This window comes from Pangasianodon hypophthalmus, chromosome 27 (assembly GCF_027358585.1).
Source record: "Pangasianodon hypophthalmus isolate fPanHyp1 chromosome 27, fPanHyp1.pri, whole genome shotgun sequence".
NCBI classification, from domain to species: domain Eukaryota; kingdom Metazoa; phylum Chordata; class Actinopteri; order Siluriformes; family Pangasiidae; genus Pangasianodon; species Pangasianodon hypophthalmus.
The window spans coordinates 17950102-17975364 of record NC_069736.1 but is presented as its reverse complement, the minus strand read 5'-3'; the positions used below and the strand labels follow the sequence as shown (position 1 = coordinate 17975364).

At 39.5% G+C, this 25263-nt stretch overlaps 3 protein-coding genes across 3 annotated transcripts in view; all 3 read right to left on the bottom strand.

Annotated features, from left to right (window-relative positions):
- The window catches only part of LOC113524235 (transcriptional regulator ATRX), a 30130-nt gene extending 23875 nt beyond the window's left edge, over positions 1-6255 (bottom strand). Inside the window, exons 1-8 of the mRNA XM_053230503.1 lie at positions 6055-6255; positions 3161-3297; positions 2709-2767; positions 1942-1997; positions 1722-1843; positions 1199-1315; positions 417-526; positions 61-128 (exon numbers count right to left, since the gene is read on the bottom strand). Of these exons, the coding sequence (XP_053086478.1) occupies positions 61-128; positions 417-526; positions 1199-1315; positions 1722-1843; positions 1942-1997; positions 2709-2767; positions 3161-3297; positions 6055-6074 (689 nt within the window). The 5' untranslated portion in view covers positions 6075-6255. The remainder of the gene's footprint in view (positions 1-60; positions 129-416; positions 527-1198; positions 1316-1721; positions 1844-1941; positions 1998-2708; positions 2768-3160; positions 3298-6054) is intronic.
- A 1655-nt stretch (positions 6256-7910) lies between these two features.
- On the bottom strand, positions 7911-16312 carry cnga2b (cyclic nucleotide gated channel subunit alpha 2b). Its single transcript, XM_026910377.3, has 7 exons — positions 16154-16312; positions 12791-12895; positions 12365-12472; positions 12011-12166; positions 11679-11786; positions 10216-10322; positions 7911-9653 (listed from the first exon to the last, which is right to left on the bottom strand). The coding sequence occupies exons 2-7, from the start codon at positions 12892-12894 to the stop codon at positions 8182-8184; spliced, it is 2055 nt and encodes a 684-aa protein (XP_026766178.2). The 5' UTR covers position 12895; positions 16154-16312; the 3' UTR covers positions 7911-8181.
- A 2904-nt stretch (positions 16313-19216) lies between these two features.
- On the bottom strand, positions 19217-24685 carry chmp1b (charged multivesicular body protein 1B). Its single transcript, XM_026910413.3, has 8 exons — positions 24526-24685; positions 22403-22500; positions 22151-22297; positions 21996-22064; positions 21352-21459; positions 21192-21235; positions 20985-21057; positions 19217-20645 (listed from the first exon to the last, which is right to left on the bottom strand). The coding sequence occupies exons 1-8, from the start codon at positions 24539-24541 to the stop codon at positions 20601-20603; spliced, it is 600 nt and encodes a 199-aa protein (XP_026766214.1). The 5' UTR covers positions 24542-24685; the 3' UTR covers positions 19217-20600.
- Between the last annotated feature and the right edge of the window lie 578 nt (positions 24686-25263).

The following is a 25263-nucleotide window of genomic DNA, read 5'->3' as shown; positions in this document are numbered from 1 at the left end:
CCCTATAGCACTTTGGGCTTCAAATAAAACGCTGCATGTGTATATTCGATCAGTTCCCACCTGCACTGCTCGTCCATCCCCTCTGCGTCTTTGCTGATGTCATCACTCATGTAGTACTTAAAACAGGACTGGGTGCAAAAACAAACAAACAAACAAAAAAACAAACAAACAAACAAACAAACTTCTTTAAAAACACAGTGTTTTAAGATATTCTACAACACACACACTCAACTGCAGTCTCAGTGTCTGTACAACTCACATCACGGTAAAGACAATCTCTTATACTGCTATGTCTCTCTTTCTCACACACACACACACACACACACACACACACACACACACACACACACACACACACACACACACACACACACACACGCCCAACCACCCACGCGCACGCACACACACACACACACCTTGCAGATGAGCACTTTGAGTGCAGGGTGCTGGTAGACCGAGTCTCTCTGGAAATGATTCACCTGCTGACCGCAGGCCGTGCAGTTCACTCGCTCGATGTCAGAGCCTCCTAAACACACACACACACGCACACACACGCACACACACGCACACACACTGCAGAGTTCACCGAGTGCACAGAACCCAATTAAACCCTGTAATCTGATCTAATCTGCCGACAGTCACAGACCCGATCGCTCATTAGACCTCGCTGAGAATTTACAGTGCATTAATTTGACACTACGAGTGAACAGGATCATTTACAGAAAACAGCAGATATCACAATCTTCACCAGATGATTGCTGTATGTTTTACATTTTTATTTTTTTAATCATTAATTAAAATAACAAAATACAAAATTTCAAATCTGAAACATACAGCAGTCGACTGTGGAAGACTGTTGACCCTGTGATTATTATATACGTAAACGATGCTTCAACTAATTAAACATGCAACAAAAATTTTACATGCTGAATAAAAACAAAAACGCAATCACATTTGAGAGATAATTCTTATGTCCAGTGACATAGACAAGGTTTTTTTTTTTTTTTTTTACATTGGTGAAGATCGGCCTGAGTACACAGAGCACAAACCAGTGTTAACAGACACTCAGACACCTGAGGGGACACCTGAGGGGACACCTGAGGGGACACCTGAGGGGACACCTGAGGGGACACCTGAGGGGACACCTGAGGGGACACCTGACACAATCAGCGTCATCATCTGTTTTCTCTCGTCTCACCTCTCCGCTTGTCTGAGAAATCTTTGTTCTGTTTCACTCGTTTGCTGCGAAATTCTGGACCTCTGAACTCGTCACGGACTTCGTTGGCCACCGGCTCCGGCAACACAAACACCGTACCTGCGACAGAGAGCAAGAGAGAGAGAGAGAGAGAGAGAAATAACTACAGCTCCCATCAAATCCCAAAATCATCATGAGCATTGCTATATATTTCCTCATTATATTCCACTTTCTGCAATATTTAGGGATTAAATTTATCAAACTTGAACACCATCACTTTATTAATCTCTAATTCAGAGCTAGTTCTGTTTAAAAAAAAAAAAATCTCTAACATGACTCATATTTGGGCATCTAACCTGAAGCGTTTACATGCAATTTACACGCAAAAATTTTATCAAACAAATTTGTTTCAGCCCCGCCCCCTCAACTCTCTGGAGCCAGTGCTTGGCTCCGCCCCTCAATACAAACAAACAGGGAGATGTTTCAGTTAAATCTGCTGACTTTGGCAAGGTGCTGGAGTACACACCTTTAGGCAGGCAGGTGGTGTCCGGTTCACTGGAGTTGACGGACAACACGTCTTCGGTTCCGCTCTCGGAGGACGCGTCCGACTCGTTCAGGCCGCTGTGCTTCGTCACCACCAGCGGCTTCCTGGATTCGACACGAATGGAAAAGCGTGTTTAGTGTACGTGTATATCGCAGTGTATTGCCGATCATTCGTTTATAAATAACGCTGGAACAGGACTGACCTTCTGGAACGAGCTGCGGAGGTCTTCGCCTCTGAGGAGATGTTGGGCTGCATGCACTAAAACACACACACACACACACACCGAAGTTGTCGAGTCAACACACACCATACAGATGGAAAGTTAATCCAGAACATTTAAAGCTCTCCGAGTGGCGTCCATGTTTTTATTTATTTATTTTGAGTTTGTCACAGTGGTGCAAAACATACGGAAGCCCTGAACCACAAAAACCATCTTAAAATATCTTAAAAACACGAGTTACGACGTCAATTTAGAATCTATTTTAAAGTCGTTATCTTGAGTTCTCAATATTCCAACATATTCTCTAATCATTTCGACTAAATTACTGAATATTAGCTTATAATCCTTAATCCGTGTTGTTTCCCACACAGGCGAGTCAGAGTTTCCGTAAAAATCACAACCCACTGTTATTAAAATCATCATCATCATCATCATCATCCTGTTGGACTGCTCACATGAATTCACTGGGTTCAATCTTAAAAAAATAAATAAAAAAAGTGCTTATTTATAAGTAAATAATCTAAACTGAAACCTAATGACAGATTTTAATCATTTAATGATAAAATGTTTTACTGTGGGTAAAAGATTCAAGAATTAAAAGGCAAAAAAATAATAATTACACAGTAACATCATGGACCTAATATATAATTTAATCTAATATCTGGATTTAAAGATAAATCACTGCTGTTGATTGATTTATTTATTGATTTATTAATTTGTTTATTTACGTATGAAGTTTGGAGGTTTACCTCTTCGGCGGCTCGCGCTACTGCTTGCTGCTGCTCAATAAACTCTTTGGCCATCGCACCTGGGACAAAGAACGAGCAATAAAATCCAGTGTTTATTATCATCCCGATAAACACTTTAGATCTTAATCTCCGTTAATTTGTTTACAGCGTGACAGCAGAGAAGCAACAACAAAACAGTCAAAACCACATATGTTCAGATGCTCATAGAGAAAAAAAGAATAAAATCAGCTCAGAAGTTTGCATCTCTCTCTTTAAATGTGATATAAATATCGATAATGACTCATTTTTCCACGGTTTCGACTTTCTGACTCGAGTCGAACCTCTTTCATTTTCGATTGTTACAGGACGCGACTACGCTTCGTCGTTTCATTTCTAGCTTCTTCCTCGACATTCTGGTGTTTATGAAACCGCGACGGTGCTTGTTAAAGGTGTTAAAGGTGTAAAGCGCTCACCGCTCCAGTGCCCCTGTAAGCTGTGTTCACTGCCCTGCTCCGCAGAAACCGCCAGAAACGTGTGCAGCTTATTGATCAGGAGTCCCAGTTTACCTCCGCCGCTCCTCCTGCTGCTGCCCCCGGGCACGGGTTCGGGCCTGGAACAACAACAACAACAACAATAAACAACAACAATAAACAGCTTGAAGTATCAACATTACAGCAGAACACGACGCTCTGATGATCCAAACACACTGGACTTTAGTCTTAAGGATCAGGATTCAGTGCAACCAAGCGCAAAAAAATCCTTAGATAGATAGATAGATAGATAGCAGAAACAAAAGAAGTTTATATAAGCAGTTTATACAACAGTCAGAGTCGAATCACCTTCTCTACAGGTTGGGGAATAACAGAAATAACAGTCGAGAGCTAGGGCTCGAGCGATACGACAAAAATATCGTAATTACGATTCTCTACGACGTTTTCACGACACGGCGCGCGCCTCACGACATTTACGCATGCAAACAATTTTCCAGCGGTACAGTAGCGATGCACAACGCTTCATTTAACGTCTGAAAGCATCCATTTATTATTTAGATTTAAGTTTTAAAATTTTGTTTATACAACTTTTAAAAAATATTTAATACTGGAAAAAAAAGGAAACACCTAAATCAGTAAAATAAATTTCACATTTTATATTCTTAAACATTGGATTTTTAAAAAATTGTCAGATCACCTGCTTCCAGTCAGTTTGTAACTTTCAACCGTAATTTAAAAAGAAATTAAAATAAATAAATAAATAAATAAATAAATAAATTTTTAAACGTATCCTCAAAGATCCTTAAAGTTAATAATTATCACAACGTCGATATTACATCCAGCCGTAATAAAACATTTAATATACAGAATCGTTGGCTGAAGGTACGCAGCTCTCCCAGCTCAGAGACCTGGTTGCCTCTGCCAGGAGGTTCAGACACGGCGATACACAGAGCCTTCTGCAAGTCCACGATCAGAGAGGAGTAAAATGATGCTCTAACTCAAAAACTAACAGCCTAATCAACTCCAAATGACCTTCTTCACCAACGTATCTTACAAAACAAACGGACGTGACGTACGTTAGGGTCAAACGGGTTTACGCTCAACACCAGAAATAATAAGAGTCCAAAAGTTCCAGCGTTCCCCTTCACTCGTAAATTAACATTGAAGTCTGAACTCGGACTTGCGTCATTTTCAAACTACAAATATAGAGCGAACATTAACGTCTCAATGAAAAGCTAGCTAGCTATCATTAGGGATGTATTTATTTTCTTAAAACGGTGAACCGTACAGTCAGCGTCATAAATTTAACCGGCCAACGTGTCGATGTTGATTGATCTAAAGCAAATACGACAACGTTTTATTCACGCTTGACCGTACGAGCGGCCGTGATGACACGACGTCGGGTTCGAGGAAACTGTCTCGACTTTCTGAGTAGAAATTCCATGTTAAGGAAGCTCTTTCTGTGATTTTTCACAGTCAGAGGTCGGAAATTTCAAGTTATGAGCGTTGATCCCTGCTTGTGGGCGGAGCTAGCAGCACCGCTCGTTACTGATTGGTCATAAAGGCACGAAAGACACGGGTCCGGTTCATCGTTGCTGTTTGTTCTACGAGAAGCAGTTTCGTTTCTTTGTAGAGCGAAAGTTCCGCTGTTCACTAATCCAGCTAGCTGTGACTGAAGGGCGTTGGCTAATTAGCATATCATGCATATTCATGAATCATTACGAATCATAAATAACGAAATATTTTCCAAAGATACGTAGATCACCTGCTTCTGTTGTCTATAAAAGAAAAAGAAAAAAAAAACATATCCTTTGTTGTTTATTTTATATAACGTTTTGTCACAAAGTTTTCAACCAATTTAGACTTGAGTTCGTTACCATGGAGAAAGACACACCCCCAGGGGGCGGGACATACACAGTCTAGAAATCATTTAATTGGACAAATGCATGACTGGTACAGGATGAGTCATGAAAAATCTTCTGTGAACAATAAAATTAAAATGAGAACATTTCCAAAACTTTTTAAAAGATATTTTCGAAAGATACGCCATCGCATTAACGTCCGTAACAACGAGGGACAGCGACGAAACGGCGATTTTAACGACAGGGACGCTTTAAGAACATTTTATTTAACAGTAAAAGAAAACTTCGCATCCTGTTCTGGTGATTTCAGGTGAAAGTGTGTCATTTTTCTGGAAAATTTTTAATTTTATTAGCAAATAAAACATCCAAAAGGTCTTTTAGTTATTGAAATATTATTTAACAAAATATGTTTGATGTCAAAAATGTATCTTAATTATACTGTTGATTTTTTACAGATATATGAAAATATTTATATATTTATAATTCTGCCTCCTAAATTCTTTTTACAAACTAATTAAATTAACAAATTAAATAAATTAATTAATAAGGGGAATTCCAAACAGATCTAAATTCCCTCCATAGATGCACTATATGAGATGTATAAAAAAATAAATAAATAAATCAGCACTTTGAGTTTCAGCCCATATTTACCCAGCTAGCTAACAGGCTAATGCTAACCTGTCTGTGGAAAATATTCTTTGTCTATAAAGGTCTTCGTGTTAGCTAGTAAGCTAACGTTAGCTATCACCTTGTTTGCTTAATATAATTATGTGTAATATTAACTAAACCTACAATACAAACAATAAAAATAATAAACAAGATTTGCTGCTTTGCATTCTTCTAATGTCGCCTTGTTTATCTATCTGTTTATTAGCTTAGCCTAGCGGCTAGCTGGATAGCTAGCTAGCGTGCTAGCTCCCCTCTCCATAGAAACCCCGTTCATTTTGGTTAGCTAGTTAGCCAGTTTAGCTAACGTTAGCCAGTTTGTTTTCGCCTCTAAACACCTCGTCTTACCTGAGCACCTCTGCGGACATCCTGCGCTGCGTCTGAGGCACGCTTACACCGTCCACTGCGCTTTCAAACCTAACACAACTGCAATCATCATCCGGTTTAATCCAACTGCGATACAAACACAGCAAGCAATCCTGCTAGGAAACTTCACACACACTGCGCCATCTTGCCGGCTCTAATTTGCGCGCGGCGCATTAAAATGGCGACCAGATCTCGACGTCTTGTCGTCATTTCCTGCTAATACTCTAATACATTAAAAATGATTCAAGTTCTCACTAATCTAAAAATATTATCACAAATGTCAAGTATAAATCAAATATAGACGGCATAGTTCACACATTAGAGGTCCATAAACCCAAAATGTAACCGTTTTACATGAAAGGAAGTGACAAATGCTGAAGTTATGCTTGTTGCTAGGTAGCAATGTTGCTAGCTGGAAGGAAAACTCGAGCCAAATATGTGCCTGTCCATCTGAATAAAATTCCCCACTTACAAACTTCCACATAAAAAAAGTAACATAACTGAGTAGTGACAACAGTTAGCTTTTAATACTTTAACAATTTAATTTATTCTTCAAATAAAAAAAAAACTGTTTTGTTTCACAGTGGTGTTTCACGTTAGCGATTTTCACTAGCACCACAGACCCTGAACAGATCAGACATCATATCAGATACACTGATATCAGACTCTGACCTTGTACTGTATGTGCAATATGTCACCTACAGTATTTCACTTTCTGACTGCTTACAATATTTACAGTTTATTATTATTTTTACATAGTACATTTATAATTTAGACTACTGTATCCATTCAATTCAGTTTTATTTGTATAGTGCTTTTAATATTGGACATTGTCACAAAGCAGCTTTACAGAAACAGATAAATTCAAGATATACATTTTAAATGTATGATTTTTATTCCTAATGAGCAAGCTGTGTGCTGTAGTGTTACAGTTTCCCTTCCCTGGAGCTAAGAGGCCCAAACCTGTTCCAGCATGACAATGCCCCTGTGCACAAAGCGAGCTCCATGAAGACATGGTGTGTGAAGGTTGGAGTGGAAGAACTCGAGTGTCCTGCACAGAGCCCTGACCTCAACCCCACTGAACACCTTTGGGATGAACTGGAACACCGACTGCACCCCAGACCTCCTCAACATCCCAACATCAGCGCCTGATCTCACTAATGCTCTTGTAGCTGAATGAACACAAATCCCCACAGCCACGCTCCAACATCTAGTGGAAAGCTTCCCAGAAAAGTGGAGCTTATTATAATAGCAAAGAGGAATAAATGGGTAAATATGGGTGTGATGGTCAGATGTCACACAGTTTTGGCCTTAATACTTTGCAGGGTCCGCATCTGGACCACGGTCTGGCAGTTGACAACCCCTGCTCTAACATTTACCACATCTAAGTGTGTGTGAGATAACTACATTACCACAAGAACTTGTAGAACTGTTGGAAGTTGATGAGAGTGCATCACAAACTATAATCCAAGGAGATCATGTTAGATCATGCTATGCAGCTGTTTTTGGTCTGTTGGTTGGAAATAAGACAAAGGCTTCTTAACAAAAACTAAATTGTTTAGGAGAACTAATAGTAATTTCTTGTTTTTTACAATTAGCAGAAGATGTGACATCAACCATGAATGTAGCCTTAACGTTGTTAGTGTTGCTCTCTTTACCATGTAGCTTTTAGCACAGTTTTAACAACATTAAACCAACAGATCATTAGTTTCATCCTGCATAACAAAAACACATTAGCTAAGACCCTTGTAATTCCATTCAAATTCTCTTAATCAGATAAATCAGATCCAGGCTGTTTGTCATTCACAAGTTCTTTATTATGAATATATACACCTTGCTTGTTCACCTAATAAATGGTTTGAGATTGAGGCACAAGCCTAGCTAGTTCATCTTAGAACACTTCCAGTATGGTGTCAGCCATACACTTGTTACACGGGCACAGAGCATGTACGTGCTTCAACATATCGCAGGATTTCAGCTGCTACACACATTTGATTTAAAAAAATTAATTTCTTAGTCAGACACACATATATACAAACATACAGTACATACAAAGGGTAAAAAGTAAAATATTGAGCTAATATGTATCGAAGCAGTTTTACATCTGATTTACTTTTCCTCTTCAGAGTTCGGTTCAGCTGAAGTCTGTGTGTGTGTTTCAGGTTGTGTGTGTATGTCTGCCTGTGTATGTGTATGTGGAGGAACACCGACGTGTTCTCCTTCCGCTTCATTGTCCGAGAGCAGCCCGAGTCCAGTGTGACACAGCTGCCTCTCGAGCGCTGTGATGCGTTGTTTGAGACGACGCTGCGTGCTCGTGAATTCTCCTAATAAGCGAGCGAAGCGTGTCTGCAGGATATCCAGAGATGCATCCAAGCGCTCCACTCTCTCCTCTGTGTCTATGACGCCTAGCCCTCCAGCTGCTACGCTCTCATCCAGGAGGCCCTGCTTTCTAAGGATTTCCCTTCCACGCTCTTCCAGAACCTTCTGAGCGTCTGGATATTCTGTCACAGCCTCCATTAGGTCGTCCTTTGAGAGGCAGAAGAGGTCAGAGTAGCCGATGCTACGTATGTTAGCCGTGCGCCGGTTGCCCATCTTGCTACCTTGAATGTTTAGGATGCTAATTTCGCCAAAACAACCGCCGGCGGTTAGCAAGGCAAATTGTGTGACACCATCATCTGCCACCACAGCTAGCTGCCCCTCCTTGATGATGTACATCTCCTTCCCAATATCACCCTTCCTGCAGATGTAGTCCCCAGGACTGTACACTTGAGGACGCAGTTTCAGAACCAGCTCCACCAGTAGTCCAGCTTCACAGTCCTGAAAAAGACGGACTTTCTTCAGTGTGTCCAGGTGGACATTGATAGCGATTTCGGCCCTCAGCTTATCCGGAAGGTTCTTCAGCACCTCCTGTTCGTCCACGGCTTTCTTGTTGGTCCAGAGGTAGTCGAACCACTTGATGACGCGCGTCTCGAGGGTGCGGTTGACCTTGCGGAAGTGCATGTAGTGCTTGATGGCATCGATGCGTGCCTGGAACTCAGCCCTCGTAGCATTCATGTTGGCGATCATGGAACCCACGTTACCGACAATGGTGGCGAAGATCAGCACGCCTACCAGGAAGTCAAAAACTACAAAGACATACTCCTCATCCTTCACTGGAGGGGGCATTTCGCCAATGGTGGTTAGTGTTAGCGTGGACCAGTAGAAGCAGTACACATAGCAGAATGCTAGTGTTTTGTTCACGCCGGAATACACCCACGTATCCGAGCTGAGCCCCAGGGCCTTGGAAATGGCGTAATAGATGCACGCGTTCCAGTGGATGATGACCAGGATGTAGAGGACGAGGTTGCAAATGCGGAAGGCGTTGGGGTAGTTGGTGCGCGTCTCGGTGCGGTCGAAGAACTCAAACATGCGCGAGAAGCGGAGCAGGCGGTTGAAGCGAAGTTGGGGTATGTACCCCGTGATGAAGAAGAGCAGCTCTGTGGGCAGGATGGACAGAATGTCCAGTTTAAACTGCAGAGTGTGAATGTAGCTGTCTCTCAACTTGGCCAAGTCTTTCACCAGCAGACCTTGCTCAAGGTATCCTGTGGAGGAAAAAAGATGGTAATTGTTTTCCCCAGATTTTCTCCATGATTTGGTCTTGGCCAATTTCCCCCCCACCAATCAGCTCTCCCCTATCATAGGACAAGCTACTGACCAGGGAGGGTGAAGGCTAACATGTGTTTCCTCCGAGACACGTGAAGCCAACCAACGCCATATTTTCGAACTGCTGTTCATGCTGCAGCATACCATACTTTGAGGAAAGTGCTATCTGCCCCCTTCCACATGTATGAGCTCACAGATGCCCACGATTGGCCAGTGTCGCTATGATACACCCATACAGTACAGCCAATGTTGTTCTCTTGGACGCCCGGCCACGAATCGCTGTTGCATCGCCGAGATTCAAACTCATGATCTCCAGATGATAGGACAAAGGCTTTTCTGTTGCGCCACTCGAGAGAAAATGCTACACGATGCTAATTTTTATTATATCCCACATTATTTTACTGCTGTTAACCTTCTGTTTCACATCTGGAATAATTTAAAGAAATATAGAAATGCTTTGACGATAAGAAAATAAAGGCAAATAGTCAAATTGTCTTGTACCTGTCCTCAATCGCATGCAGGTGTCCAGTATGTAAATGAAGTCGCAGACGTAATCAAGCCCCACCCACAGGAAGAAGTTCTCAATTTGTAGTTCATCAAAACATGCTCTATAGAGAAAGAAAATAAAAAGTATTTTAAAAGTTTGAGTTTTGATAAGTGTTCCACAAATGTCTGAAATCACTCTACCTTGCTACTAGCTACAGAGTTCAGCAAGTTAAAGCAAGCTTTTTAGCTTTAGTGAAATTTAAGGGTTTTTATAATACCACATTTACTAGATAGAAACTTTGATTTTTTTTTAATGTAAATTCTTATACATTTTTACTGTGATAAATTTGGGGAAAAATGTTTTTTAAACCCAACCCAATCAGTCAATCAATCAATCAATCAATCGATGAATCAATCAGTCAATCTCCCACAAAACCTGACATTTTTCAGCCAGAGCTGCATTTTCATTAATTTATTTTTTAATAATTTGCTAATGTTACGAATTGCAGATCAAATAAAAAAAAAAAAAAAAGGAATTACAGAAAGTCTCCTGGGATTATTTTTAGTGTTATATTTTGGTTAAAATGAAAGGCAGATTGTTTGTCTCTCTAAGGACGCGTCTGTCTGCGTCCATCAGTAGAGCCAAAAAGCGCATCAGAATCATCTCTCCTATTAGTCACGCTAGTACAGCTTTCACACACACACACACACACACACACACACACACACAGATTCACTCATTCTCTTAGAAAACAGCTTCTCACACTCCATATCACACTCTAACAGCAACAATGTTATAAAAAGTGGTTAATAAAAATATATTAGCTATATAATGTAGTTTATTTCTATATAAACAATGAGGGAAGATACTTACTGAACTTAATATCAGTATAATTAATGAAGTAAACAATTATATAAAATGCAGCGTGTCATTTTACCACAAAGCGTAAACTCCTGTGTCCTGAAGATCTCGGAAAATTTAAAGTTACAGCTTTACCTCTGACACTGGAGACTCCTTCCATAAATGTTACATCAACGTCTCCTCACAGAAAACGTCACCATATCAAGTTTTTTTAAAATTTTTATTATTATTATTATTATTATTATTATTATTATTATTATTATTGTTATTATGATGTGGCGTGCCCGCTGTACGGCGTCCCTGTGAATGAGCTGTTACTATAGAAACGATAACGTATCAGAACGAGTGCATTAATATATAATATAAACCTGTGATTTGCGGCTACATTTCTTTATAGAAAATCAATCAACACCTTCTGACCAATCAGAATCCAGAATTCAGCAGCGCTGGTCTAGAGTATTTAATAATAAATGATATTTTATTCATTATTCAATCTGTAAGTGATGTCATAGTTAATACTGTTTAATTATATATTAGTAAACATATATTAAATAACCGATTTTCTCAATTAGTCAGAAATATTATCTTTAATAATTAATGGATAAAAAGTTGTTACCTGGCAACCAGCATGATCCAATTATAGAGTGAAGCCAAGGCGATGAAGAACAGCCAATAATAATAAACATCATCAGACTGGGACACGACGAAGCCCTCCCACCTCTCCCTACACACACACACACACACACACACACACACACACACATGTGATATATGTAAACATGGGCAAATGAACAAACTCTCAGAGAGACGAACAGTCAGCAAGGGGGCGTGGCTTAAAGATATGAAATGGTATTGATGGTCTGTTTGAATGATGCTCAAATGGAAGGTACATTTCTAGTGCACACTGTGTGTGTGTGTGTGTGTGTGTGTGTGTGTGTGTGTGTGTACTTGAAGGTTTTCTTGGGGGCTTCTGCGGGGGCAGCCGATTGGTCGTTTGCAGCCTGGGGCCCACGGAATCGCTCAAGAAAAGAGTCAGGCCGCTGTTCCTCCTCGACCAGACTCTTATGAGCCCATTCTCTCAGAGACACCACCAGATTCACCAACCTGAGAGAGAGAGAGAGAGAGTGTGACAGTGAGAGAGAGAGAGAGAGAGAGAGAGAGAGAGAGAGTGTGACAGTGAGAGAGAGAGAGAGAGAGAGAGGGAGAGAGGCAAGTTTAAGAAATCTACAGGCTTTCATTTGTGTGTGTGTGTGTGTGAGTGTGTGTGTGTGCATGTGTGCGTGTGTGTGTGTGCGCACGTACCTGGACAGCGGTCTCCTCCCTCTGAAGGCCTCGAGCATTTCTGCACTTGGGAGATCGAGAGCAGCGACACGCTGCAGCTCTGAACATGTGTCATCATCTCCATCAGTCCTGCAGAGAGAGAGAGAGAGAGAGAGAGAGAGAGAGAGAGAGAGAGAAAATTGAATTGAGATAAATGCAAAGACTAAAAGAAAATAATATATAGAGAATGAAATGGTTGGAAGAAAAAGAAAGAAAGAAAGAAAGAAAGAAAGAAAGAAAGACAAATTGAAGAGTGGAAGGAAAAATAAAAATGACCAAATAATTAAATGAATAAAAACAAAAATAAAGAAAGAAACAAACAGCAAAATGAAAGAAGTGAAAGAAAGACACAAAACAAAACAAACGAATAAATAAAAGGAGTGTAATGAAGCTGTGAGATGTTCGGACCTGCTGATGGCACTTTCAGCTCGTTCAGGTTCATCCTCCAGTTTGCTCCTCACAGAGAGACGGTGAGAGGACACAGAGCGCTCTACTGCAGCCTGACCTGTCATCCTGCACACACACACACACACACACACACACACACACACACACAGAGGGTTAGATAAGGTGCTGTGTGTGTTGAGGGAATTCGCTGCTCAGTACAACAACAATCTGCTCCCTGGGGCTGCAGTGGCTGTAGTGATAACCTCAATATATATATATATATACACACACACACACACACACACACACACACACACACACACACACCTGTTTTCCACAATGACCAGCTCTGGATGGAGAGATGGATGGATGAATAAGCAGAGGACAGGTGAAGCACATGATGCACAGGCAAAGGAAAAAAAAATACACTGAAAACAAATCCATTCTGTGTCACTGAAAGAAAGAAAGAAAGAAAGAAAGAAAGAAATAGTATCAAACTAAAAAAAAGCCCAACTTGCTCTGGGTACATTTTTTAGTTTTTCTCAACTGGAAAAACATTAAGTTTATATGTTGTAGCATTTTTTTCAGCTGAGAACTAGAGCAAGTTGATGATTTTTTTCTGTTACTTTTGATTGAAGGTTTAATTTTTTTCACTGAAAGAAGAAACACGTAAAAACCTATTTATTTATTTATTTATTTATAGTAAGGTTTTATATGTTGTAAAATATTTTTAAAATATATTTTCGGCAAAATGTTGATGCAATTTTTTTTTTACTTTGAGCCAAGGTTTCATTTTTTTCAGTGAAATAAAGAAAAACACTGAAAAAATTAACGTGGGATCAGACTAAAAAATGTCAACTTGTTGCAGTTTAACTTGTTTAACTTTTTTCACTGAATGAAAGAAGGAAAGAAAAAACACTGAAGAAAATGTAAAATATAAAAAAATAGTTTATTTAATCAAATCGTTTTTATACTGTATGCTGTAAATTCTTACAAAATTTTTTACCAATAAAAGAAAAAAAAATTATATTTTACAAAAAAATGACCTGGAACAAGTTGATGAAATTTTTCCTTTGATCCAAGGTTTAATTTTTTCATTAAAAGAAATAAAGAAAAGGCAAGAAAGTAAGAACACAAAAAACCTTGTTGCAGGCTTTATTTGTTTTTCTCAACTGAAAAAAAGGTTTTATATGATGTAACAGATATTTTTAAATGATTACTGTCAACAAGTTGATGCTTTTTGTTTTACTGCTTTAATCCAAGAGCTTTCTTTCTTTCAGTGTAAGAAAGAAGGGAAGAAAGAAAAAGGGAAAGAAGTAAAGAAAGACAAGGCACATTTAAGTGAACATTGAGAGCAGACTTGCATATGAACCATTGTTTTATCTTTCTTTCTTCCTTCCTTTCTTCCTTCCTTCCTTTGGGAGATGTGAGCAGTGCCTTTACTCGTTCTTTCAGACTGAAAGCTCTGAGCTGTTGGCACGTGTGAAGGTGTGACGTGTAGTTTTTGTGCGAATCTTGTAAGAGGCACATCAGAGGATGTACTTCCTGTGACAATTACAGAAGTACAATCTTCCTCAGAAGCTGTTATTTCAGTTCTACACATCTGCTGTTGAGTCTGTCCTCTGCACATCCATCACACACTCATCAGGACATGATGTACTCTTCCCGAGTCAGATTTAAACTTCTTCCATCTGACAGACAAATCACTGAGCGTCCAAACAACCAGACACAAGACCAGTTTCTTCCCCCTGGCCATCAAACCCAGTCCTGGATACAGGTCTTACAGGACACCGATTCACTGAATCTGACTCGGATTTGAAGATTTAAGCCATAGTGAAGAAGAACACAAGGATTAATAACATCGCCGAAACGAGTCGACTCTTATTGGTGAGCCGAGTTAAATAATGCGACTCACTGAAAAGAGACGAAATTCCCATCACTAGTCTCCTGTTTTGTTTCATTCAAATCTGTGACAAGGTGATGTTTTACTAGATAGATGGGTGGATGGATAGATGGATGGATGGAAAGATAAGATGATGTTTTACAAGATAGATGGATGGATGGATGGATGGATGGAAAGATAAGATGATGTTTTACAAGATAGATGGATGGATGGATGGAAAGATAAGATGATGTTTTACAAGATGGATGGATGGATGGAAAGATAAGATGATGTTTTACAAGATAGATGGATGGATGGATAGAAAGATAAGATGATGTTTTACAAGATGGATGGATGGGTGGATGGAAAGATAAGATGATGTTTTACAAGATAGATGGATGGATGGATGGATGGATGGAAAGATAAGATGATGTTTTACAAGATGGATGGATGGATGGAAAGATAAGATGATGTTTTACAAGATAGATGGATGGATGGATGGATAGAAAGATAAGATGATGTTTTACAAGATGGATGGATGGGTGGATGGAAAGATAAGATGATGTTTTACAAGATAGATGGATGGATGGATGGAAAAATAAGATGATGTTTTACAAGATGGATGGATGGCTGAATGATCAGATACAATTATGTTTTACTAGATAGATGGATGGATGGATGGATGGATGGTTAAATGGACAGCTAAGGTGATGTTTTACTAGATAGATGGAAGGATGGATGAACAGATAAGATGATGTTTTACTAGATGGATGGATAGATGGATGGATGAACAGATAAGATGATGTTTTAGGAGATGGATGGATGGATGGATGGATGGTTGGATGGATGGACGGATAAGATGATGTTTTACACGATGGCTGAATGGTCAGATACAGTCATGTTTTATTAAATACATAGATAGATAGATAGATAGATAGATAGAGGTCAGATACAGTCATGTTTTACTAGATGGATGGATGGATGGATGATGCAGTGTTTAGTCGAGTGTTGAACAATGTTTTCCTAATTGGCTCGTCATTAAGGGAACTCCAGACAGCACACACTGCACACAGAAACATCCCAGGAGACACACACACACACACACACACACAGACACACACACACACACACACACACTGTGTTCTCAGGAGGAACTGTCACTGCTGACAACCGACTCACACCAACACACACCAAGTCAGCGCTGATGATGAAGCTCCGCTTATGAACCTGTTTCACTGATTTTGATCTTTTATTTTATTTATTTATTTTTATATTTTATTGTTATTTTGCTATAATCAGTGTTCATAGTGTTACAGCTGCGTTAGAGACTTGAAACATTAAAGTTTAACTCCTGTGGTACACACACACACACACACACACACACAACTGACACAATCCATAAACCCAAACAGTAAATACAACAATGTGAAATGTGTGTGAAACAGGACATATGGTGTGTGTGTGTGTGTGTGTGTGTGTGAGAGAGAAACTCTCCTGCTTACCTGGTGCCGGTGCAGGTGTGTGTGCCTGTGTGTGTTCTTCAGGAAAACAGGAAACACAGTGATGTTAAAGAAGACAAACCAACTTTACACTTCACTACGATACACACTTCCATTCCAACCGCCAGAAAACATCCACACTGTGTGTTAACAACGCTCAGAGCGCAAAGACAATCTGCTCTGCGCTCAATGCAGAGAGAGAGAGAGAGAGAGAGAGAGAGAGAGAGAGAGAGAGATGAAGCGAGGGGGAGGAGCCTCATGATTAAATGATTAATATTTTCCACTCAAACAAGTGAAGAAACTGACAAGAAAGTCTTTTTTTTTTATTATCATTAACACAGATTGGGGAGAAAAAGAAAGAAAGAAAAAAAGAAAGAAAGAAAGAAAGAGATGTAAAGGTAGCATTTATTTATTGCAGTGTTTCCAGCTGTCATCACACAAAACCCAGTGGACCAATCATAATTCTTCATTCTCCTGATGCTGAATCCAATGGACCAATCAGAGTGCTCGCTCTGCTGCCTCAGAGCCGGAGCTCCGTGAGGAGGAAGCAGTGGAGCGACATTACAGCTATATAACAATTATATAACAGCGATATTACAGCTATATAACAATTATATAACAGCGATATTACAGCTATATAACAATTATATAACAGCGATATTACAGCTATATAACAGTGATATTACAGTGATATAACAGTTATATAACAGCGATATTACAGCTATATAACAATTATATAACAGCGATATAACAGTGATATTACAGTGATATAACAGCTATATAACAATTATATAACAGTGATATAACAGCTATATAACAGTGATATTACAGCTATATAACTATATAACAGCGATATAACAGTGATATTACAGCTATATAACAGCTATATTACAGTGAGATAACAGCTATATAACAGTGATATATAGCTGTTATAACAGTGATATAACAATGATATAACAGCAATATTACAGCTATATAACAGCGATATTACAGTGATATTAAAGCTATATAACAGCGATATTACAGTGATATTACAGCTATATAACAGCGATATTACAGTGATATTACAGCTATATAAGAGCTACATAATACCGATATTACAGCGATATAAGAGCTACATAACAGCGATATAACAGCTATATAACAGCGATATTACAGTGATATTACAGCTATATAAGAGCTACATAACAGCGATATAACAGCTATATAACAGCGATATTACAGAGATATAACAGCTATATAACAGCTATATAAGAGCGATATTACAGCTATATAACAATTATATAACAGCGATATTACAGTGATATAACAGCGATATAACAGTGATATTACAGCTATATAAGAGCTACATAACAGCTATACAACAGCGATATAACAGTGATATAACAGTGATATTACAGCGATATAACAGCAATATTACTGTTTTACTTTTCTCTTTATCCTTCCTTATTTAATTTCTGCTTTCTTTCTGATTTCTTTTTTCATTCCTTGTTTTCTTTCTTTTTTTCTGTGTATGCCATATTCACTTTTTTCATTCTTTCCTCCTTCCTACTATTCTTTCATTCTTTCTTTTTTCCAATCCTTGATAGAAAAGCATATACATTTTTCTCTTTCTTGCTTTCTTTCCTTATTTAGGAAGAGTGCGTTGTTTCACTCACCACTTTCCAGTGACAACTTATTAAGGAGAAATCCAGCATAGAAGTCGTGCAGATGTTGTTGCAAATGCTGGCCTCGAAGTCCCAGAATGCAATGCAGGCGTACAACACTGAGTAACAACAGAGACTTGACTGTTGTTGCGATCTACGAGGTGACGAGCGTGATTATGGCCAGACAGAGTAAAAGATTAAAGTGCCGCTGCATTGGTCGCTTTATGCAGAGGTAAAGCGAGGGCTAAATCCCAAAGCACCGCTACCAGCAGGTCGAATGGCATTGTGGGTATAATTTCAGAAACTGATAACCAAAGTAAAAATACAGCAACATGTCAGTGACAAAAACACGTTGTCATGTCGACTCTGAATTTTATTATAAAGTACATTTTGGATGCAGTTGAAGATCACATGTTAATTATAAAGTCTATAGCTATGTTATAAAGATTATAGCTACAAGTCGGTCAGAGTGAAAGTTCCTGTAATGGTTCTTCAGAGGGACAACGGAAGGATATTTTAGAATGCTAACACTTAGCCACTTGTGCAAGTCATAGTTAGCAAATGAGAGTTATGTTTCCCTTTAGGAATGTTCCTAGCAGGAGGATAGAGTGATTTTTAAGAGCAAGTCAGAATGTCACATTGTGCTGTTGGGTGTCAGAATCGGAGACGTGTTCATGAACACCTTCAATTTACTGCATACTATCAAATCAGACACCTTTCCAAGCCGACAGAAGACGGTTGTGGTTACAGGCAGTCAGACAGTGGACCTCCATTTCATCTCAGCTAAGTAGCTAACTATCATATCAGTAAACTAATTAAGAATTCGGCAGGCTTAGCCTGCTATTTAGCTAACATGCCTAATTTATATCACCTTAACAAACCTACATAGCTCAACTAAAATCTACATCAAGAAACTAGCTAGTTAATACTAGATAGCTAGCTCATGTTCTTACTGAGGAGTTTCCTGCAATGGACATGTTTTGCTAGCTAACTTTGTTTCCGATGTTGTAATTGTAAAATGTTACATCTTCAACGTGCCCGCAAACCACAAAGTTGGAAGCATCAAGAGACTTGTATGCCTTCAGATTCTCTGTAGTATAAACGCTCGGGGTTTCTATGAGACATGTATACACTACGTCCATCATTACGGGTTAGATCACTGCTTAGCATCATTTACACCAAAGGGGTCTATTAGGAAAGTTCCTCCTTATTAACACTTGACAAAATAGTAAGTAGTGAGCAGATCGTGATGGTCTGAAACGTGATGCTGAGTTGAGGGATTGTCGTATTAGGAATTACATCATCATCATCATCATCATCATCATCATCTGGTGTCCCTGAAGGTTCAGTTCTGGGCTCAGGATCTCCTGCAATCTGGCAGCAGAACTGATTTCCAACAAACACACACAGGACACAAGGGTAGGTAATAACTGTTATAAAATATTTATTTCGGTTCTTAATCTGTAGACAGCTTTTACCCAATAAACCCCAAAAAAAAACCCAGACATGTTTCATGTGGCTAACAAACGAATGAAGAAATGAACATAAATAGACGCATTAAAGCTTCTTTATCTTCTTTAACTTTACCTGTGCAGGAAATCCTGATTATTTCCCAGCACAACCACAAGGCTAGTGATGAACATTTTATGTGTTGATTTAGGTCAGCATAAATTTAAAAAATTTAATCAGCATAACTTTAGCAATGGTCTTGAGTTATAACACTGTATATATATAAAAAACTTTATATGTTTATAACTCACTTACGCTAAAGTTACAATGTTCTGTAATTTAAATTACGTTCTGATTATACATTTCTGTTTACGATCTCTGCTTAACAGCGTTTAATTTCATCATAACACTGAAATAAACTTTCACCACCCAGAATTATATCGTGATATTTTCATATTGTTCACAACGTTATCAAACATCCTGGCTGCTAGTTTCTACATTTCAGGCCACACCCCTCTGAGGAATTTCCTTAAAAGGAAACAGACAAATCGAACGTCGCTTGATGGGATCATTACTTAAAAACAAACGCTCGTCTCTCTGAATTATGTTTTAAATGAATTTAGATAGAGTTTTTTTTAGAGTGAAATTAACCTCTATGAATTGAAATCAAGTTAATTAGTAACTACAAGCGCAGTGTCACTGTTAGCATTTATTACAGTGTTATAAATCAAGATGGTTAAAGTGTTCCTGAATTTACACACAGAGCAATACTAGAGGAGAGTAAATATATACACATTTTTTCATCATAGTGTTTGGATTAGGTGGTTTATTGGTGGCCTCTGTGTCCAGAAAGAAAGAGCGAGCTGTCAGAAGCAGGATCGAACAAATTAGCGCTAAGATCTCCGAGCAGTCCCAAAAAAAAAAAAAAAAAAAGCAATGCTAACATGCCTATTAATGAGTTAGCATCCAGGATCCTTCAAGTTTGTGGCGAGAGCTCAGAGTACGCAGAGTACGCTGAAGCTGAAAGGGATGCTGTAATCTGCATAATGAAGCTCTGTATTAGACACGCTACACTACACAACACTAAACTACACAACATTACACACTCCTCCACCTGGAGCCGCAAGTGACCTGCAGCCGGGGAGAGCGGACGAGGGAGCGTGGAAATCCGTACAGGACGCGTTCCGAACAGCAGATCCTCCGGACATCAGAGAGCCACAAACATGGAGCATGATGATGATGATGATGACTGACACACACACACACACACACACACTTCTCTGTCTTTGCCCATCCTTATACACATGTAGCGCACACACACACACACACACACACACACACTTGTGTCAATCCACTCAGACCTGATCTCTGAGTTTAGCCAGCCTCTGAGAGAGTTCATCCTAGAGAGAGAGAGAGAGAGAGAGAGAGAGAGAGAGAGAGAGAGCACAATGAAATGAAAGGGAGGGCAAAAGAGGGTGAGATAGAGTAAGGAAGGGTAAAAGAAAGTGAGAGAGTAAGGAAGGGTAAAAGAGGGTGAGAGAGTAAGGAAGGGTAAAAGAGGGTGAGGGAGGGTGAGACAGGGCAAAGGAGGAGAGACAGTGGTTAGTGTGTATCAGCGTATACTGTTGTGTAACAAAATTCTGTGCATGCACACACTTCCATATTGAATGTATGTATGTGTGTGTGTGTGTGTGTGTGTGAGTGTGTGTGTGTGTGTGTGTGTGTGCGCGTGTTCTTACCTGTTCTGTAGATGCCACGCTGCTGGCCAATGTTCCTGTCTGTCCCTGTGGAAGCTCCATGTTGAGATCCAACCTACACACACACACACACACACACACACACACACACAAACACACACACACACACACACACACAGAGTTAGTGTTACAGTTTGCACTGGTAGAGGTGTGTGTGTGTGTGTGTGTCTGTAGTGTACACTTTCTCACCCAGCTTCATCTGCCATCTCCTGCATCAGACTGTCCACCTGGTTCTGAAATAACAAAACACAAACTTTTACAAATCACGCACACTCTACATCAATCCACAGGTGTGTGCTCCACATGACAGTAGCGATTCAGCGTGTGTGTGTGTGTGTGTGTGTTTTACCTGTGGAGTTGTAAGTGTTGTTGTGCTGCTCATGGTGTCCTCCATCTGTTGTGTCTGAACATCCAGGGTTTCAAACTGGTGCTCAAATTTGTCCATCAGAGCTGAAATCTGACCAATGAGAACACAACACCATTACACTGTGATTAGGATTTGACCAATGAGAACTCAAAGTTTACTGTGATGTCATGACTAAATCTGACTAATGAGAACAAAACATAATTACACTAGGAGTGAAATTCAGCCAATAAGATACAACAGAATTATTACAGGATTTGACCAATGAGAACGTGCCATGATTAGACTAAGACTTGGCTCTGACCAATTACATTCTGACCAATGAGAATGCGACATTATTCATCAGAGATGGTGATCCGACCAATTGAAACGCATCAGGACTACAATGAAACTGACCAATAGGAACGAGACACGATTGTTACGAGAATGGTAGCTTAAATGGCGTCTGACCAATAAAAAAGTGACACAGAGATCCGACGTATTAAAACGTGACACGTTTACAACGAAACTCTAATCTGACCAATGAGAATGCAGAAATCTACACTGCGATATCAGGGCTGTATTTGACCAATAGGGTTGCCACAGGATTACGCACAGAGCGAGATCTGACCAATGAGATCGTGCCTCACCTTCTCCAGGTTCATGCTCTTCAGGGTCGCGTCCATCCCCTTCACCACTCCTGCCATGGATTTAGTGACCTGTGAAAGGGTCAAAGGTCATTATTTTCAGATTTTCCAGCTTATGTTTTTTTCCCCACCTTGTCCTTTGTAAGAAGTTTGTGTACCTTGTTCATGGTGACGGCGGTCTGCACTCTCGCCGCCACAGCATCCACCCTGGCGCTCATTCTCAGGAAGTTCACAGATTGGTTCTTCTGTCTGATGGCGTTCTCAGCGTGGATCCGTGCCACGTCCATGTTACCTTTCTGAATCGCCTGGGCAACAACACACAAACACATGATCCAGGGTTCCTGTAGGGTTCCTGTGGTTCTGCAGCTCTAGCGTTAAACAATGACGATCAGGTGAGTGTCTCGACTCACCTTCTTCACTTTGGCCTTCTCCGCTTTCTCTTCCTTGTCGCATTTTTTTGAGCTTCGCTGCAACTCTTTGGCTGCAAACTTCAGGTTAAACAAATGCTCTGTGGTCAGAGGTTAAGGGCGTTACGAGGAAATGCGGGACGTATCTGACATCATTGTTTATGGACTCATTCACATACATATGGGCTGCGCTCCAATCTGCACACTTGTTTTCTAACTAGGACCCTCAGGTTGGGTGAAGAACCTTGAGGAACACCTTCTAAAACGTTCCTACTCAGAATTCTGTCAGTCGTTATTCAGACTATTACAACCATGTTCACTGGAGTTTAAATTACATTTGGTTGTTAGACACAGCTGGCTAACTGACTAAGAAGCTAACCAATCAGCTAGCATTGTTCGCCATTAAGTGAAACAACGTCGAGTTCAAAAAGTGCATTTTGTTTGCCAAATGAAAAAAAAAAAACTTTTACATTTTTACACCATTTTTATATGTTTAATTGGAAATCGTGAATTTGTTCTTTTGAAATGCTGGATAAAATTGCATTATACAACAGAGCAGGTCTGTATTAACGCACTCGCTGTGCGATATTGTTTCTATAGTAACAACTTGTTATGACGATTCACATTAAAAAAAATCATCAAAATGGTGAAGTTTATTTTGAAGTAATGAGACGTTTATTTAACATTTCCGCCATCTTCACAACAGAGTTCTTTACACTTCGCCGTTTCTCTGTAACATGTAACAAGTTTTTTTTTTTTGAGAAAAAAAGAGGCTGGCGAGGGAACGAGGTTCCACGACGCTAAAATTATGACATTTCTTTCTTTAATAAGTAAATAAAATTGTTAGTGTTGCCAAATAACTGTGGTATAAGAGGAATAAAATCTTGGGAACGTGCTGCTGTAGGAAAAAAAAAAAAAAATCAAATTTGAGGTGGTAACAGTAACGAAATCTGCTTCATCATAGCAACGTGTCATTGATTATTTTCCTACAATGGCATGGCACTGAACGTTTTATTCCTTACATGACAATGATTCTAAGCAATGGCAAAATATTGATGATAAAACACTGTAGTGTTATTGGAAATGATGCAAACAATAAAGCTAGCTAGCTAGCAGGTAGCTGTTTAGAGTTGTAGGAACAATGTAGAGACCCAGTGACAGCGGAAATGACACAAAAACATCAGAAATATCAACATTTCACTCAGATGTGATGGTAAATTAGTAAGAAAATCCTCACTATGGCTAAAATTACACTGTAATTACAGTTGTTTGTGCTGAAATGGTATGCTGCTTTCACAAACGGATTTCCACATGAACACACACACACACACATTGTCCTTTTTCTTAGTAATTTCTCAACACATTTGAGGAAAAATTTCATCTTCCTGATGTTTTTTTTTTGGCGTCTGTATCTTATGGTTGCCTAGCAACAATGTTTAATCATTTGAACGTTATTTATATTGCGTGTTCAGGTTTCCGGGTTGAAAACACAAATTCCTGAGACACTTGAACGCACCATTAACAGCCATAACCATTTAAAAAAAACTGAAATAACATGTTTATTTCAACATCTCCTTAAAAAATATAGCGTTGGTCATTCAGCAGTGGTTCAGGTCATCTAATATCTACGCCAAGTGAGGGTGAAAACTGAACTAACCTGTATCTCAGGTGAGCGTGACGTCATAGAAACACGCCTGTCTCAACATCAATACTGCTAGAAACCGGAAGTGCTTTTTTTGTACTGTATATTCTGTACAATAATATATATATATTTAAAAAAAAAAAAAAAAAAAACTAGTGTGGTAAATGTTAAGATAATTCTTCTTTAACCAAGCTAAACAAACCAACAGTCATTCAGTAACATTATTAAGTGAAATAAGAGAGTTTAAAATTTCATCTTAAATTAGAAACGACAGTAAACAAATCACCGCCGGAATGTGGGGGTTTATGGCTGTGTTCCAAATCGCGCACTTCACCACTAAACAGTGCACCACAAAATAACCCAGTCATCCCAGTACTCACTCACACTGAAGCCCCTTTAACTGCTTTTATTACGCGGTTTGGGACGCAGCCTACATCCTCCCAGGCCCGAAGGATTTTCGACACAAATCCGGAAAAAAGGATACGTTCCATGTTCGGCATGATGGCTCTCTGGTTCTAGAGGATCCCACGAAGAGGTGAACTTTTTTTCAGACGCTTGATTTTTCCTGCTTTTCGTCTCGGCTTCCTCAGAAAGCACCACTCACGCCGACTTCCGCGTCCGCGATAAAAACAACTGGGATGACGACACGATCACGTGGTGGGAGGAGCCTGCGCGGTGACGTCACACCTCTGTTGTGTCGGGAATTTCCAACACTATATATCTGTATGCCACATCATTATTATTATTATTATTATTATTATTATTAATTTTTTTTCTGGAAATGGCATACATTTATTAGAAAATAGGAACACAAATACAGGATTTTAATATAGGGTTTTTATTTTAATTTCAGCATCTCTCTTGCTGTTAAAACAGCAATTTTAAAAACAATAACAGCACCAGCAGTGCAATAATATGCCATAATATAAAAACCACCTGCCTAACATTCTGTAGATTCTCCTTGTTCCACCAAAACAGCTCTGAACTGTCGGGACATGGACTCCACAAGTCCTCTGAAGGTGTGTGTGGTATCTGGTACCAAGATGTTAGAAGGAGCAGATCCTTTAAGTCCTGTAAGTTGGGAGGTGGGGCCTCCATGGATCGGACTTGTTTGTCCAGCACGTCCCACAGATGCTCGACCGGATTGAGATGTGGAGAATTTGGAGGCCAAGTCAACTCTTTGTCATGTTCCTCAAACCGTTCCTGAACAATTTTCGCAGTG